This window comes from Rhodofomes roseus (assembly GCF_022264815.1).
Source record: "Rhodofomes roseus strain CIRM-BRFM 1785 chromosome Unknown C8Q71scaffold_19, whole genome shotgun sequence".
Classification (NCBI taxonomy): domain Eukaryota; kingdom Fungi; phylum Basidiomycota; class Agaricomycetes; order Polyporales; family Fomitopsidaceae; genus Rhodofomes; species Rhodofomes roseus.
In genome coordinates this window covers 220,830-236,404 of record NW_025952975.1, presented here as the reverse complement: position 1 = coordinate 236,404, position 15,575 = coordinate 220,830, and the positions used below count along the sequence as shown (strand labels likewise).

Sequence of the window (15,575 nt, the reverse complement as noted above, 5' to 3'; positions counted from 1 at the left end):
AACACCCCTCGTCGACACTGCAGCTGCCGCCACAGTCCAGCGTTGAGCAGCTTTGCGACCCACCGAGTGTAAGTCCACCCGCCACGATCGCAATGTCTACAAGCTCATCGCCCACACTCTTCATCCTACCTCAGCTATGACATATATCATCGGTGGGCAGCCACGTTTCACATCTGCGCACCCCACAACAGCAAATGCCCTTGCGGTGATCGGCTCGTCACTGTCCCAGTACGGCCGCAGGGGCGCGGACAAAGCACGGCGTGCGGTGGCAAAAGTCATTCGTGCGAATCGGGCGTCCGGGCTGTCAGCCTCGTCGCGCTCCCGCGAGCCCAGGGAGGACGCACCGCCGGAAATGCTCCGGTGGAGGAGCGCGACACTGTGCGACTGGATGGCGTGGCTGGCATGCGTGGCATATGGACGCGTGAGCTACTTGAACCGGGCTCTTAGTCGTCGTCGACACTGATGAGCCTGTTTTCGCAGCGCACAGTGGGCCGTGTCCATTGCAGCTTCAGACGACCGAGCGTAGGTGTAGGTGCGTATGTCTCTTTTCCCGGGGTAGGGGTCGTCTGTTCGTCCGTCCGCAAGGGCAGGCGAGGGGATGGATCCTGGCATGGACCTTGTCGTTGGTCCCCGGGCTGAGTACCTTAGCCCTCTTGGCTATATGTGGTCAGAGGCTTGGGGAAACTAGCGCATGCCGAATATCATCTTGTGGGGCGCGCCGTGCAAATGTCATATGGTGCAGGCTGTAGAATACAGGTTGAAGAGTCTTGTCTGCAGTCGCAATCTGATGATGTTTGATTGCGGAGTCCGGACGGTCTGAACATGTAACTTTATACACGCAATAATGCTGCATGTATGGAGCCCCAGAGTCCCGAACTGATGTTACAGTAACGTCCTCGGTTGTTCGGGGCACGCACCTATCGCTTCACCGTCCATACCAGGCATGGGACGTGGAGTGGCCCGGCGATCCGGGCTAACACGCTGGATAACATTGCAAAACTCGAGTAAAGGCCTGCCGAGGGCACTGGCAAGGGCGCGCGAAAGAGTGTGTTAGTATATATCTAAGATGAGTCGGAAGATGCGAGCTGACAACACAACGCGATGATGGTCGAACGGGCCGGATGCTGTCATGTAAGTAGTGAGCGCTAGTGAGCGCTGTCGGGTGTCGCGTGTAGTAGACACGCGTACACTGGCTAAATGGAAATACCTCCTCTGTACTCGAGGAACGCAGAGTAACGGATCACGAGATTGTGACCGATCGCGATGCGGAGGCCCGTGTGACATAGTATCGCACGACGCGTACTTACTCACGACTTTGCGACTGCCATTGACGGCAGACAGCGTAGCCTCCGAGTCGTGAGAGTTCGGCTGCTCTTATATGAAGTTTCTGGCCATTCCATTATCCTACTGAGCTAGGCTTTGTGCTCTCAGCTCCAGCTTGAAGGTGAGCATTCGGGTCTGGACACTTTGATTGCAGGTCCAAGTTGGTGGTCGTTGTTGTGGCTCCATTCTCATCCACTGGAGAAAATGCAGGCATCAATATTACACTTCATACAGCTGTAGTGATGAACTTAGAGCCAGGAAATATGGTAAGCTTCCGCTGTATCACTTCGCGCAAATCAGCATTTACCATCACATTCAGCCGCTACCGCCGGGCCAACCGTCGCCTCGTGGAGTGTCCGTCGCGATCCAGCGCGTGGCAGACGACTTTGTCTTGCTCATCGAGAGTGAGCGGGTGAAGGCACGAGAGCCTCTCGAACGGCAGCTCGCCAAGCTCGAGAACGAACACGCGCAATTTCGAGAGAACGCTACCGCGACTATGAACGCGGCCGTCGCGCACGCGACCTTGGCCGAGCAACAGAGGCGGATGGCTGTTGCGGCGCTACGGGCCGAGTCAGCGAAGACCAAGGACGCCCAGAGTGCGCTGACGGGATCGCAGGAGGATGAGGTGAAGAGGGTCCAGGACGCACTCGTCGCCAAGGAGAAGGAGGTTGAGGTCCTACGGCAGGCCTTCTCGGAGCGCGATCAGGAGATCGCGTGGCTGCGCCAGCAGCTGTTGATATCGCGCCAAGGGACTGACGGGAATGGCAGTGGCAGGCAGGAGCCCGCTCCAGACGCGGAGGCACAGGTGCGAAGCGTGCGCGAGATGCTGAAGGAGCGCGACGAGCTCCTCGCGAACAAGAATGCGCAGATCGACGCGCTCAACGCGCACGTCGCCGAGTTGGAGGGTAGGATTGTGGAGTTGCGGCGTGGCTCGACCCTCAGCCTGGGTGCGTCGACCCGAGATGAAGACACTTTGATGGAGGAGGCTAGCATGGCGGAGTTCCTGAATATCGACCAGTGCGATCAGGTAAGTAATGGTGTTATCCTTCCGTCGAGAAATTGAATCATAGACGGCATGAAAGAATAGCACGAGCAATTCCTAGGGGCATCTACTATGGAGTGTCTGTCTACCACAGATATGGATCCATTGAATGATGTTGCGACCACTCAAGAGGAGCAGGGTCTATCATCCCGGAGTACCCTCTATCCAGAATTCTCAATTCCAACAAGTGAGGAATTACTTGACTTCATGTCCGCATTTGCCTGTCGTTCTCCTATGATGGATCCCAGTCTGCAGACACTCGGGACCCCTGGTAATGCCCTGGCAGAAGAGGTTGATGTCATATCATGCCCTTCTGATGCAGTATCAGTGGAAGTTTACACTGCACCCAGTCCTTTCGACGTGCCAGCAGAGATTGTCACTGTACCAAGTCCTTCTGGTGAATCCCGCAGTCAGACTCCTCGCCCTGACCCATTCCCGTTGCTACGAGTACCTGACTTTCCCTTTAAGCCACGTCGATTCAAACCATACATTCCACCCCTTACAGATGTCGAAAGGCAGCGATCGATATTCGTTCCAGCAGTCAGGAAGTCAGATCAAAGTTAGCCCGCCGTCTTGTATATCTGGAACTCTTCATGCTATCGTGCTTTCTACTGTCCTGTTTCTTGATCTCCTTTACCACACAGTGCTTGTTTACTCTACCACTGGGATATACATACTATAATTGCTTTCGTGTCGTCCTAGTAGTACGTGTTGTACAGTCGTCGGGCTCATTAATTACTGCGGTGTTGCGCGTGCACATGATCGTGGAAGACGCGCTGGTGTTCTCGATTTTGCGATCGAGTGCGGGGTGGGCGCTACCATTGTATGTACTTACCAACGACGCAGTGCTGCTGCTAGCACTGCAGCAATTCTCTCTCATCTGTGTCTCCCCCTTCTCCTTGTGGACTTTCGGAAGACTGTGCATCGAAGACGTTACAACGACAGCGACAGAAGATGAGCATGAACCCTATGAACGAAGTCGTCCCGGGCCTATGGATCGGCGACCTCGCAAGCGCACTCAACTCAGAGAAGCTGCGCGAGCACAACATCCACAGCGTGCTCACCGCGATGCGCGGCCGCGTGCGCATCAACGAGGTGCGTCTCTCTCTCAGAAGTCCAACGCTCATGCCGGACGCGAGCCGAGCAGACTTGTAATAAACTGCAAATCAACCTGGATGACACCGAAGACGCAGACGTCCTCAGTCACCTCGTCGCCGCTATCCAGTTCATTGAGGCTGAGCTGGAGAAGGGAAGAGGAGTGCTGGTGCATTGTCAGGCGGGGCTGAGTGAGTACCGAGTCTTCTGCGGGAATGCGCTGTAGTGCGGATGTCTACATCGCGTGGGGGGATGCGTGCTCGAGACGCTGCGCTCGCTGCAGCCTGATAAGGACGCATCGTCCTTCGAGCATCTTGATTTTGTGTCTCACGCCAGATCACTGATCTAGCACATCCAGGCCGGAGTGCGACGATCGTCGCTGCTTACCTGATGTACGTGCAACACATCGACTACGAAGCCGCCCTTGACCTCATCCGGGGAGTACGGCCAAACATACAGTATGCGTTCTCCTTTTCCCCGTGTCTGATGGCGCTCAGGATCACCGCAGACCTAATGATGGATTCCTACGACAATTGGCTGTGTTTCAAGAAGCGTCGTACAGAGTGTCGAGACGCGACAAGGCGACACGGATGTACTACCTTGAGCGTGTGGTGGAGGAAGTCATGAGTGAGTGCATGTCACTGTCTCTACCCCTTACTTGCATGACCTGGTCCGTACACTGCTCAGACGGAGAGGGCTCCTTTGACACGGACTTCTTCGCCAAGTTCCCGCGCACGCCCACTGACTCCGCGCCCGCGACTCCGGGCGGGCCCCGTCGCCGTATCCGTTGCAAGATGTGTCGACAGGAGCTCGCCGCACGCGAACACATGCTCGATCATGGTCAAGTCGGCCCTACCACTCCCGCATTCACCCCCGTTGCTTCTCGCCGGCCATCGTCGTCTCTGCACGATGCACCCGTTCGTCCCTTCGCCCCGCTCACGCCAGTCAAGTCCCCACCGAGCTCGAGGAGGCCGTCTATGAACGACAGCAGACCGGCGATCTCGTCCCCGCTCTCGCCTACGGGATCGAGGAGACCGTCCATGAACGATGGCAGTGCTAGGCCGGTGGGCCTCGCCGCATTGACTCCGATGACTCCGATCAGCACGCCTGGGCCAGCACCGATGTCCCGCCGTCCGTCGGGCTCGAACTACGAGCCCCAAACGCGCTCGCGGCTAGGGAGCAATGTGGATACGCGCCCGTTGAAGAGCAGCCTGCTTGCGTTGCAGGGTGCGGCGCAGTTTGGCCAGGACATCTCGGACGAGCTGTCGGAAAGCGCGGTGGAAGGGTCGGACGATGAGGAAGAGGAGGCACCGAACCCGCCGAACACGGCCTTTCCCCGACCTGAAACGGATGGGGATGCTTGGGCGGATCCTCCATCGGCTGCGACTTCACCAACAGCTGCATCGAACCCGTCGTCCACGTCGAGAGATCTGAACGTCAAGTCGCTGTCTCTTGGAGGTTCCATGCCGTCCCCTCCTGCGCTTTCCACTTCTCCTTCGGCTTCATCTGCCGAGCCGCTTCGTGCGATCCCGCCCTCGCTCGCCCGCCAGTTCTCTTCTTCATCAGGCACGCCGCTGATGCACGGCTCTGACCTCGCGGCCCAGCTCTCAAACAACCCCAAGCTTGCGGGGCTCCGCTCGCCCACCAGCGGGCTCAACATGACGGCGATGACGCCGTCGAGCCCAGGCGCAGGTGCGAGCGCGAACGGTGCTAGTCCTGTAGGCAGGGGTGGATCCGCGTTGAATATCAGCCCGCCGCTGCTCGCGAACAACACGTGCTCGGGCTACTTCGTCGAGCCGATGAAGTGGATGGACGCCTTCCTGCAGGAAGGCCAGATGGCGGGGAAGATCGTTTGCCCGAACAAGAAGTGCGGCGCGAAGCTGGGGAATTATGATTGGGCGGGGGTGTGTTGTAGTTGTAAGCAGTGGGTGGTGCCGGTGAGTGTTGTTGCGCTTTTTTGATTGCGTTGTTGTGGCGATGCTAACTGAGCCAATTCTGGTAGGGATTTTGCATACACAGATCGAAAGTTGACGAGGTGGTGGTATAGTAAGACAATCGCGGAAATCTACCCTCCATTGTATCTCTACTTACGGACAAGTCGCTGTAGCAACAGAATGCAGCTGCATACACGCAGAGCCCTCTCATGACTGACTCCTGAATCCTGCTCATTCGCTATGGGAGACACTGTTTCCGTATCAATTGCAGGACAGTGGCACGAGCAAGCATCGCTGCATATCAGACCGATCGAGGGGATCGAGGGGATCGCGACCTTCGTAGGTGGTCGATCATAACTGTTGTGAAGGTGGGTCAGAAACTCGGATGCAAGCATATGCTCGGAAATGCCATGGTTGTGCGCTACGACTCCCAGGTTCTAGGTGCGTGAGCAGGCTCTCATGATTTGACCTTGTGACACTCAACCGAACCCTACACGACAGAGACGAGGCGAGACGAGAACGTTTGATGTTTAGCACCGACCCTCAGAGATGAACAGAGTCGAGTTCTGAAGTATAGCATTCGGCAATGACAGTGCAATCATGCCCCACCATCGCCAGTATGTGTGTCTCCCATCGCAAGCGTCGTCATTCTCTAATGTTTCATACAGTATGCATGCTGCATGCAGTGTCAAAGTGCTTAAGTTACCTGACTTCGAGGAGCTTATGCGACGGTCCGGGAGCTCTCACCGTGAAGCCGGGGCCTGCCGACCTGGAGATCGGTCGCGGAAGCGGCGGAGCGCTGAGCACTCTTATTCAAGTTATTGCCCGATCCTCCGTCCTTACCACCGGTCTCGTCCTGACAGTGCGATTCTTAGACTGGACGGTTTGGTGTCATGATCAACTCATATAGCAGTCTCAGCTTCTAGCTCATGGATGAATGGTACCTGATGAGGCGATGTCGCCAACTCATTCCGAGCGGGTGGGGCGAGGCCGGCGCCGTTATATACCCTGACTATTGCTGACGGAGTGATGGCGACAACGCTATCGACCCCCTGCTAACGGGACTAGAGCGTCGTTATTTCACTCACAACAACAGGACCCAAACAGGACGCTCAGCTGTACGGGTTTGCACGGCTTTTGTGTCTTCGGAGCTAGATAACGCGCTCAAGACAAATCCGGGGTATGTCTTGACGCCCTGTCCTGGATGGGGTCCTCGGGCTTATAAACGCAGTAGTATACAATTTCACAGTCGGACTCATCATCGTGAGTCGCGTAAGCTTGTGTACACGCCTCCGTATCGGCTTGCAAGATTCCTGTCACAAGGTAGGCTAGTCTCGGGAGGGTATCCTCACGCTGACATCTGACACCGGAATCATTTCAGTGCCTCGATAGCAAGGTACATCAAGAGGTACGTCGCTGACGTGAGATTGCTCCTCCGACCTCTCACTGACTGGTCAAATCTTCAGCTGCTACACTATGTCTTCCGGTCTTCTCCTCAGCAGCGTGCTAATTGTCACGCTGTTATGGAGAGTATTCATCTACACGCGCCTGCTCATTGCTAGTGCTCCATTGAATCGTCTACCAGGTCCGCCGAGGGAGTCATTTTGGAATGGTGAACCTGTATTCATCATGCCAACCTTCGGTTATACTGACACGCCTTTCGCGCGCATCGTTTCTTAGGGAACCTGAGGCAGTTCCTCGCGCGACACGCTGAGGACTTCCAGAAGCATGTAGCAGTCGACTTTGGTCCAGTCGTCAAGATGTCCGGATACTTCGGTGTATGCTGAGCGACCTACAATGATATCTCTTGGTTTCCTGGCTGATCCTTGCCCTTCCCCCTTCAGCGTCCCTTATTATACGTGTCCGACTCGAGGGCACTGCATAATATCCTTATCAAGGAGGAACATATCTTTCAAGAGCAAGAAGTGTTTATATCGTGCGTTTGATTTTGAGTTTCTTAGGTCTCATACGGACATTCATTTAATCTGCCGCAGATCAAATCTGAGGCTATTTGGGCCATCTCTACTGGCTACTTACGGTGCGTGCAGCAGATGACAGTCTCCGTCAGGATATGCATACTGACATGCCCTGCGTAAATGCAGGCCAGCGCCATGGTAAACAACGTAAAATACTGAACCCCGTCTTCTCTATCAACCATATGCGTTCTATGTTACCATTGTTCTATACCGTTTGTCACAAGGTGAGTCGCTCAGCACTCAGCGTTGCCGGTGACTAACCTTCGTACTCTTAACTCGGCTCCGGATCGTAGCTTCGAGAGGCGATCACAGGCCGGTTACAGGACGGCCCTCGGGAACTTGACATGTTACACTGGACGGGCCGCGTCTCTCTGGAACTTATCGGCCAAGGGGGCCTCGGCTACTCGTTCGATCCGCTGGTGGAAGACAAGGAGGATCCGTACGGTCAGGCGGTCAAAGCCTTGATGTGCGTCCCCACTCCTTCACTCCTCGCCGAAACACACTTGGACTTACGTCTCGAACGTGCAGACCGAACTTCGGCCGCGTGCTGCACCTACGATGGCTCGCGGTACTAGCGGACAAGTGGAACGTGCCCAGGTGGCTGCAGCGCGCCGTCGTGCAGGCGTTCCCGGCCGACTCCCCGATTCGTAAGCTCCTGGAGGCGGTCGACACGATGGACAGGCAGTCGAGGGCCATATACAGCATGAAGAAGCGCGCGTTTGATCAGGGCGATGCGGAAGTGGTGAAGCAGATCGGGGAGGGGAAAGATATTTTAAGCATCTTGAGTGGGTGATATAGGATTGGTTGATGCTGAGCGTGGATGCTAAGCATGAACGCGAAGTGCGTGCGAACGCACAGGCGGACGTGAATGAGCGGCTCTCTGAAGAAGAGGTAGTCGCACAGCTGTCGTGAGTGCTCACGTTTTTTCGAAACCCATTCGCAACAACTCGTTGGTGACGATACCAAGGACACTCATCTTCGCCGCGATGGATACGACATCGAATACGCTCTCTCGTACGCTGCAATTGCTAGCGCAATACCCAGACGTCCAAGACAAACTGCGCCGTGAACTATTGGAGACGGGCGCTGCTCAGGGGACTTCGTACGACCAGCTGAACCAGCTCCCGTTCCTAGACGCGGTGTGCCGCGAGACGCTCAGAGTGTGAGTCCGTGTTTAGACGTGGATCATCATTACGTTGTTGATGGAATATCGCGTGTAGACATCCTGCGGCGGGGAACAGGTTCCGAGTGTACGTCTTGCACTGCAACCCTCCGCCACATCGAATTGACTAAGCAGATCAATAGGGCTGTCGCTGACACAGTACTTCCACTCTCCGAGCCTGTAACCACTCTAGACGGTGCGGTCCTGTCCAAGATAGCGATCCCGAAAGGGACGGAGGTCCTCGTCGGCGTCATGGGCAGCAACATGAATAGGGCACTCTGGGGGGAGGACGCGCTCGAATGGAAGCCCGAGCGTTGGCTCTCGCCGCTGCCGTCTGCTGTAACGGATGCTCGGATGCCGGGGGTGTATTCTAACCTGTGTGTATTGAGTTCGCGAACATCTTGATACCGTGCTTACGGACTGGTCTTAGGTTGACTTTCATCGGTGGGAAGAGGTCGTGCATGTACGTTCATAGTACTATCACTTGATGTGCCACCGTGTCCGTTGATGCCCTCCCAATAGTGGTTTTAAGTTTGCCGAGATGGAGATGAGTGAGTCTGATACTTTGGCACTTTGCGTAGTACATGTATGACTGATCCACTTGAACAGAGGTCGTGCTCGCGGTAATGCTAACGACCTTCACCTTCGCGTTGACAGACAAACCGATTCTGTGGACCTCCGCCAACATCATGTTTCCGACCGTTGGGAGGAACGCCATCAGATCAGAGTTGCCGCTGAGAGTGGGGTTGTACAAACCGGCTCGACTGTGAGCCCTCGGCGTCCGCACCATGACGAAGTGTTGTAGGAGAGCAATGCATGCAGGAATCGGTTGTACTTATGCCCCATCCTACAGGTGCTTCATGAGCTAGGTTAGAGGAACTAATACAATTGACCTCGTTGTGCTGCCTGGTTTACGATAGTCGACAGTCTTGTTAGTAGCATTCGTTGCTCCATAATTCGCACAAGAGCGCACTGAATGACTGAGCACTCATGCATAAGGACACTGATCGTCCCGAGTGTGTATCCTGGGTCAATATACTTGGACAAACTCACAGACAGTCCAAATCAATGGTCGACATCATCACATTCGATCAACTTCTTGCTGAACAAAGACTACAAGGATGACGACCAGTCTTCATCGACCACTCAACAGCAGGAACAGACTCCATCTACAACTGCTCAGTCGAATGCATCAACTTCCATCCGCACCCAAAGGTCCTCGTCGAAGCTACGCCTGGAGTCAAGAGGTGAGCGCGTTCTGAATCGGGGACCTCATCCTCCTTGACAAGGGGGTACCGGGTGGGAAGTGTACAGGGTCGCACTGTCAGCCTCACTGAGCGTGAAGGGCCCAAAGTCTGGCTTTCCTGGAGGTGCTGATCGGCGGAGGCGGCGGCGTGTAGTATGGGTTGTCATACCGGGGACTGGGCTGGGACGTCGACGGGTCGCGCGCCCAGAGGTCCCCCTCGTCCTCGCGCGCGAGCAGCGCGTCGACGAGCTCGTCGAGGCTACGCCTGGTGCGGCGGCCACCGTGGCTAGGTGGGGGCGGGGGCGGGGGACCGGTGGGCATGGGCTTCGGCGGAGGTACAGGCCTGGGGTAGCCGGGGCGGGGCCGGGGCGGGTCGCGGGCGTAGATCTCGGACGAGTCTGAGTCGACGGTGCGCCTGGAAAATCTGTGGGGGGCGATCAGCGTGCTGGTTTAGAGGGGTAAGGGGACGATGCCATTGCTTACGCGTCCGTGGGCAGCGCCAGTGCCGGGGCGGCGGCGAACAAGACTGCGAGGATGGTGGAGAAGCGCATCGCGGGATGCTGGGTTTGTCGTCGAAGAGCGTGAGGTGCAAGGAATGTGGGTCGTCAAAAAGCAGGGCTGGAGAGGTCAGGTCCGTCATCAGTATGCATGAATGCCGCATCGCTGGGGAGCTACTCACTAGCCAGTACCACTGTTTGAGGGTGAGCTCGAGAAGGAGAAGTGAGCTGGAGAAGACAGACGGAAGGGCCCTCCTTATATATCGTGGCTTCCCGTCACTCGACTGCCTACATCAGATAGACCGTTACGTACGACGGGTGCATCGCTGTCGGACGGTGCAAAACGCCCGGGGAGAGTGTGGCGATGCTATGGAGGACTGTATCACGGGGACCGAACTTCACCGACAGCCAGCTCATCGTGGATGAACAGCGCCCGCCGCGGTTACGTGAAGTGAGCGGGGGCGAGGTCGTTCCGAGGGTGCTTGGTCAAGTCCTGTGGCATATGGTGACCAGAAACGCGACACGGGCCGTAACGTCTGTCTGCAGCTATCGGGCATCAGTGAACTAGAGAGTATATGCGGGGAAAGTGTGAAAACAATGTCAGAGCCATCCAATGGAGCGACTGGTCACTGGTTGTTCAGGACACTTTTAGTGACGGCCTAGTACTTAGAGGGGAACTGGCGTACCTGCTCTCATTTCGTGTACATCAAGGACATGTTGTAGCTCCGTGGTTCGTCGCGTACGCTGAGACGGCGCTATGTAGGACCGTGACAATCCCGCCCTGTGCGTCTCTTCCATCTCGATGCATGTACGTACTATTCACGCTGCAGTGTACGCGGAGAATGAATGAATTCGGCAGCGAGTACAGTGTCGGACAGACCGGTCACGGGACCCACGCGTCACACGAGCAAGGACGCGTCCAAGCCGCGTGATCGCGTCGCTCCCTGTGCAGGACACGGCGACGTCATGGATCGCGCAAGGGATCCACCCTCGACGCGTCCCCCAGCGCCCCCAAAGACCCCGCCTGCTCTCCAGCCTCCCTCTTCCACCCACCACATCCACCAGCCATGGCCGAACAGGATCGTACGTACCGTCTCCCTCCCGCTGTCTCTCCTCTGACCGCCCTCGCGTCTAGGCTACAACGCCCACTTCACCATCCAGCGCGACAGCCCGCTCAGCGTCGCAACCAGCGTCGCAACCACCGTCGGCATCTTCAAGTCCACCATCCTCCCCTCCTTCGGCTTCCACACCGGCCTCTCCCTCGTCGCGTACGGTGTCTCCCGCTACGCCGACCGCGCTGACGGCAAGGACTGGCTCTGGCCCGCCAGCCCCGTCGCCAACGCCTGGTGGAGCGCCCTCGGCACGCGCGTCGTCTACGACGGGCTCTCGCTCCCCGCCGCCTGGGCCCAGCTCACCTACTCCGAGAAGCTCCTCCTCGCCGGCGTGACCACCTGGGGCCTCCGCCTCTTCTACCGCATCGCGTCGCGCTCGCTCCGCCGCGGCGCCGACGACCCGCGCTACGCCGCGGACAAGCGCGACCCCGCCTTCTGGAGCAGGGCCTTCCTCGCCCAGTTCCTCCCCGAGGCCGCGGTCCAGACGCTCATCACCCTCCCGTTCACCCTCCCGTTCCGCGCGGGCCTCGCCCGCGCGCCGCTCCCGACGTACGCGAAGCTCGCGCACGCCGCCGCCGTCTTCCTCTTCTCGTCCGGGTACGCGCTCGAGGTGCTCGCGGACGCGCAGCTCGAGACCCACAAGCGGCGCACGGGCGACATGGTCCTCAACCGCGACGGCGTGTGGAGCATCGTCCGGCACCCCAAGTACGTTTTCGTCCCCTTGTATGCTACGTGTCGTAGCCCGCTCACGCTGACTTGACCGCGCCCCACAGCTACCTCGGCGACGCGCTCGTGCACTTGTCCTTCCCCGTGCTCCTGTGGAGCGCAGGCCTGCTGCACCCGCTCGCGCTCCTCGGCCCGCTCGCGAACTACGGCTTCCTGCGCGTGCTCGGCGGCGACCGCGACACGGAGCGCTTCCAGGAGGAGACGTACAAGGCCGACCCGATCAAGCACGAGCAGTTCTCCCAGTACCGCCGCGAGAAGAACAGCTTCTGGCCGAGCGTCACGGAGCTCGTCAACCGCTGGACGTGGGCCGTCGTCGCGATCGGCGCGGGCGGCGTTGTGCTCGAGAGGGGCATGCGGAGGTTGTTGTGATAGCGTGGTGAGTGGGGTGACGGATATGGACAAACAAGCAGAGTGTACGGATTTGGACAAGCAAGCAGAATGTGCGGATACTGTATCGATGTATTAGAAACCAATGTGGTCCATCAATGAGTGGTGCGACGCGTTCGCAGGCGGCGAGAAATCTGAGTTGTACCATGCCGTAGTTGACACGGTGTTTGAGTGCACAGTCTGAAATGAGTTAGAGCCTAAGGATCCATGCGCGTCTCGATATCCAGTGCCATACTACTTGCGAGGATCGCGTACTGCAGGATGAGAGTCAGTTGGCTCCACAATATGCATATGGGGAAGTGTAGGATGTACAAGCATACAGCTGATCGGATGGAAATGGCGGCGAGAGGTTGGGAATGTAATAGTAGCCGCCCGAGTGGTCACTCAAGATGAACCTATTCCACCTATTGGATAATGTTGCAATGGGCATGTGGTGTAGTTGGTTATCACGCTCGCTTAGCACGCTGTTGGCTTGCGAGAGGGGTCCGGTTCAATCCCGGACATGTCCATAATTCATCAGCATGACTTTTTTCTGCCTTGGCTTTTAGACCTTCCTTGGGCCATTTCCTGACTCGCTGCCTCTCGTTGGGTTGCGATCTGGTCGTTCTTCGACTTTGCAGATTATTTTGTTTCATTGTTCTGGATCGCCCACTGGCACTCCTGGGGGACGCTCTTGACAGACTCTTGTCTAGTCCGCATTGACGCGCCCACGGGCCGCGGGCCGCGGGCCGCTAGTCGATCACTCCGAGTTTGGTACTTGCAAGTTGCTGGTAGCGTCAACGTTTTCTTCTGCACCTCAACGTCGCCCTCCACCGCGCCCACGAACTCGAATCCGACGGTTAGCAACGTAGCACGACCAAAATGGACTCGGATGAATTCATAGGGGACGTCTCCGCGCTGTACAACGACGCCGTCGACCTGCAAGATGCCGGCGAGATCTACTATTACGGTCCGCTGGTCCTCACAGTTGCACCCAAGGTGCGTATTGTTCGGGCGCCGTTACGTAGATACCGTATGATGGATATCTGGGGACGCTCTAGGATGTGCTTCGATGCGATGGTGTTGACTGCGTTCATGATGATTAATTTCGCTGGATATTCTATGCAATCCAACCTACGATCCTAGCTCGCAAATCATCAGTGCCTTTGGTGGTAAAACTTCCGTTCATGCACTCGACGGCCAGATCATTGACTTCAGATACGTCAAGATCCCTCCCTCAGAGGGGCGCTCGGTATGGGCTCCAAACGTTCCCTCGGCGTCTGCCTTCGCCACGGGAGGCAGCTTTCTCGCCTTCTCAATCCGAGCCTCGGTAATGAAGTAGCCTGTGGGCAACCCAGTTTTTTCGACGACATTCGTGTACGTCTTCAATGCGCCGACCTTTTCCTCTTCGTCTAGCATCATCGAGACGACTGCCTTGCCGCACAGTGTGCCATTCGGCATGCCGTGCCCTTTCAACAGGTGTTATCAGCATCAAATTCAAAGCACGACACGTTCCGGCACACTGACCTGTGAAACCAGCAGCGAGCCACACGCCCTTCGTGTCTGGTACCTCGCCGATCCAGGGCATGTTATCCCTCGAGTAGCCCATGATCCCCGTCCACTGATGTGTCGCCTCCAGCTCCTCCAAGCCCTCCATCTCCCCTCCAAGCTCCATCCTCCGGAGGAGCGTACTACGGAGCCGCGCCGCCATGCCCTCATCCACGACGCTATCGTCCCACACGCCCACGCGAGGGAAGTCTGCGCCCGCATCGCCGCCGCCATACATGTAGTGGCCTGCGGGGTTCGGCACGCCCTCATACGGGCGCTGGTTGAGGTAGTCTGAGAGGTGGCCGGACTGGCCCGGCTGGCCCTCGAGGCCGTACGAGTTGGCTAGGCGGGGCGCCCCCGCGGGCGGGCGCAGCGAGGACATCTCGCCGCGGACGGGGACGATGAGGTCCGCAAAGGCGGGGAGGAGGTGCGACGTATAGCCGTTCGTGCAGAGGAGGACGGTGCGCGTGCGGATCGCGCCGCGCGGGGTGTGCAAGACGTGTGGGCGTGTGCCGTCGCCCGGCTCGAGGCGCTCGACGGGCGTGTTGGTTTGCAGGTTCAGCTGCCCGGCTTTGACAAGCTTCTCGAGCACGAAGGCGACGAGCTTGTATGGCCAGAGGCTCGCCGCGGCGGGACACAGTGTGCACCCGACCGCCGTGCTGACGCGGTATTTGGCGAGCTCGGCCTTGTCGGTGACGACCTCGATGAGCTTTCCCATCTCGGGGTCGGCCGCCTTCAGCGCGGCGACCTTGTTCAGCTCGTCTTTGAACATGGCCTCGGAGAAGAACGCGCGGCAGGCTGTCAGGCTGCGCCACTCGCACGGAACCTCGTTCTGCGCTACGTACTCCTTGACCGTGTTGTAGTTCAGCAGCTCGAACTGGGCGACCTCCGCGCCGCGGGCGACAGGGAGGACCTGGCAATGACCTGTGGCGCACAGCTTAGCGTCTCACGCACCTAGAGACGGATGTCATGTACCTCCGTTTCGTCCCGTTGCTCCCCAGCACGCCTCTCTCGCCTCGAGCATCACGATGTTCTTGCCATTGAACCGTGGGTCCTCAGCGAGGAAACGTGCGGCAGACGATCCTGTGATGCCGCTACCAACGATCACCACGTCAGCGTCCGAGGGCAATTCGGGCGTGGTATGGTGGCCCAGCAGGAACTCGTTCGGCTCGCTATGCCAGAACGAATGGGTCGAGTTGGGTACTGGGAGCCCGGATTTCAACTGATCAGGTGCTACAGATGTCATGATGGTGCCCATCAAGGAGTAGCTGTCCAGATACGCTTAAGCTGGGTTCGGTGGATGAGAGTATGAACTCGGAGCCCACCTGCAGATGTAACCGGGACTGGGTGATGTAGCCTGCAGATGCGTGAGACCGGGAGGCTATAGTACAGGCCCTTGTATTCCGCACCTACTTGGCAACATTTGTATCACGGAACGGTTGTGCGCTGCAATTAGTGTACGCAGCGCGATAAGGTGGGACAACTGGTGGGACACGTGTGGAGGAGTTAGTATGAGCTTCGAGCTGACGTGGTTCCGCCGGCATATCA

General features: G+C 57.6%; 6 protein-coding genes and 1 non-coding gene across 7 annotated transcripts; 5 read left to right on the top strand and 2 right to left on the bottom strand.

Annotated features, from left to right (window-relative positions):
* Positions 1-1,380: 1,380 nt before the first annotated feature.
* Positions 1,381-2,672, top strand: C8Q71DRAFT_192533 (uncharacterized protein). The gene is made up of 3 exons (XM_047916885.1): positions 1,381-1,444; positions 1,534-1,589; positions 1,643-2,672. Exons 2-3 carry the CDS (start codon positions 1,566-1,568, stop codon positions 2,384-2,386), a joined length of 768 nt encoding a protein of 255 aa, XP_047775933.1. The 5' UTR covers positions 1,381-1,444; positions 1,534-1,565; the 3' UTR covers positions 2,387-2,672.
* A 488-nt stretch (positions 2,673-3,160) lies between these two features.
* On the top strand, positions 3,161-5,646 carry C8Q71DRAFT_192483 (uncharacterized protein). The gene is made up of 6 exons (XM_047916884.1): positions 3,161-3,460; positions 3,513-3,651; positions 3,819-3,918; positions 3,969-4,087; positions 4,148-5,397; positions 5,463-5,646. Exons 1-6 carry the CDS (start codon positions 3,320-3,322, stop codon positions 5,505-5,507), a joined length of 1,794 nt encoding a protein of 597 aa, XP_047775932.1. The 5' UTR covers positions 3,161-3,319; the 3' UTR covers positions 5,508-5,646.
* Positions 5,647-6,870: 1,224 nt separating this feature from the next.
* C8Q71DRAFT_712956 (cytochrome P450 monooxygenase) lies at positions 6,871-9,302 on the top strand (the record flags this gene model as incomplete). Its single annotated transcript, XM_047920891.1, has 14 exons — positions 6,871-7,006; positions 7,075-7,172; positions 7,239-7,330; positions 7,389-7,432; positions 7,497-7,594; positions 7,664-7,836; positions 7,899-8,155; positions 8,212-8,278; positions 8,338-8,532; positions 8,591-8,618; positions 8,668-8,909; positions 8,963-8,995; positions 9,055-9,083; positions 9,142-9,302. The coding sequence occupies 14 exons, from the start codon at positions 6,871-6,873 to the stop codon at positions 9,300-9,302; spliced, it is 1,653 nt and encodes a 550-aa protein (XP_047775931.1).
* Positions 9,303-9,839: 537 nt separating this feature from the next.
* C8Q71DRAFT_192454 (uncharacterized protein) lies at positions 9,840-10,539 on the bottom strand. Its single transcript, XM_047916883.1, has 3 exons — positions 10,458-10,539; positions 10,262-10,396; positions 9,840-10,202 (listed from the first exon to the last, which is right to left on the bottom strand). The coding sequence occupies exons 2-3, from the start codon at positions 10,327-10,329 to the stop codon at positions 9,863-9,865; spliced, it is 408 nt and encodes a 135-aa protein (XP_047775930.1). The 5' UTR covers positions 10,330-10,396; positions 10,458-10,539; the 3' UTR covers positions 9,840-9,862.
* Positions 10,540-11,263: 724 nt separating this feature from the next.
* Positions 11,264-12,845, top strand: C8Q71DRAFT_774396 (uncharacterized protein). The gene is made up of 3 exons (XM_047924522.1): positions 11,264-11,358; positions 11,411-12,092; positions 12,161-12,845. Exons 1-3 carry the CDS (start codon positions 11,343-11,345, stop codon positions 12,480-12,482), a joined length of 1,020 nt encoding a protein of 339 aa, XP_047775929.1. The 5' UTR covers positions 11,264-11,342; the 3' UTR covers positions 12,483-12,845.
* A 79-nt stretch (positions 12,846-12,924) lies between these two features.
* Positions 12,925-13,009, top strand: C8Q71DRAFT_t117. Its single transcript has one exon. It is a non-coding gene; the product is annotated as a tRNA-Ala (tRNA).
* A 291-nt stretch (positions 13,010-13,300) lies between these two features.
* C8Q71DRAFT_774389 (FAD dependent oxidoreductase) lies at positions 13,301-15,273 on the bottom strand (the record flags this gene model as incomplete). The annotated part of the gene is made up of 3 exons (XM_047924521.1): positions 13,301-13,948; positions 14,007-14,951; positions 15,003-15,273. The coding sequence occupies 3 exons, from the start codon at positions 15,271-15,273 to the stop codon at positions 13,665-13,667; spliced, it is 1,500 nt and encodes a 499-aa protein (XP_047775928.1). The 3' UTR covers positions 13,301-13,664.
* Positions 15,274-15,575: the final 302 nt, after the last annotated feature.

Coding starts and splice junctions, on each gene's coding strand:
- C8Q71DRAFT_774396 (XM_047924522.1), top strand. Junction 12,093..12,160: donor AGCATCGTCCGGCACCCCAA/GTACGTTTTCGT, acceptor CGCGCCCCACAG/CTACCTCGGCGACGCGCTCG.
- C8Q71DRAFT_192533 (XM_047916885.1), top strand. CDS start 1,566: ATGAACTTAGAGCCAGGAAATATG. Junction 1,590..1,642: donor ACTTAGAGCCAGGAAATATG/GTAAGCTTCCGC, acceptor CATCACATTCAG/CCGCTACCGCCGGGCCAACC.
- C8Q71DRAFT_192454 (XM_047916883.1), bottom strand. CDS start 10,329: ATGCGCTTCTCCACCATCCTCGCAGTCTTGTTCGCCGCCGCCCCGGCA. Junction 10,203..10,261: donor CTGGCGCTGCCCACGGACGC/GTAAGCAATGGC, acceptor CGCCCCCCACAG/ATTTTCCAGGCGCACCGTCG.
- C8Q71DRAFT_192483 (XM_047916884.1), top strand. CDS start 3,320: ATGAGCATGAACCCTATGAACGAAGTCGTCCCGGGCCTATGGATCGGC. Junction 3,652..3,818: donor GCATTGTCAGGCGGGGCTGA/GTGAGTACCGAG, acceptor TAGCACATCCAG/GCCGGAGTGCGACGATCGTC. Junction 3,919..3,968: donor GGAGTACGGCCAAACATACA/GTATGCGTTCTC, acceptor GGATCACCGCAG/ACCTAATGATGGATTCCTAC.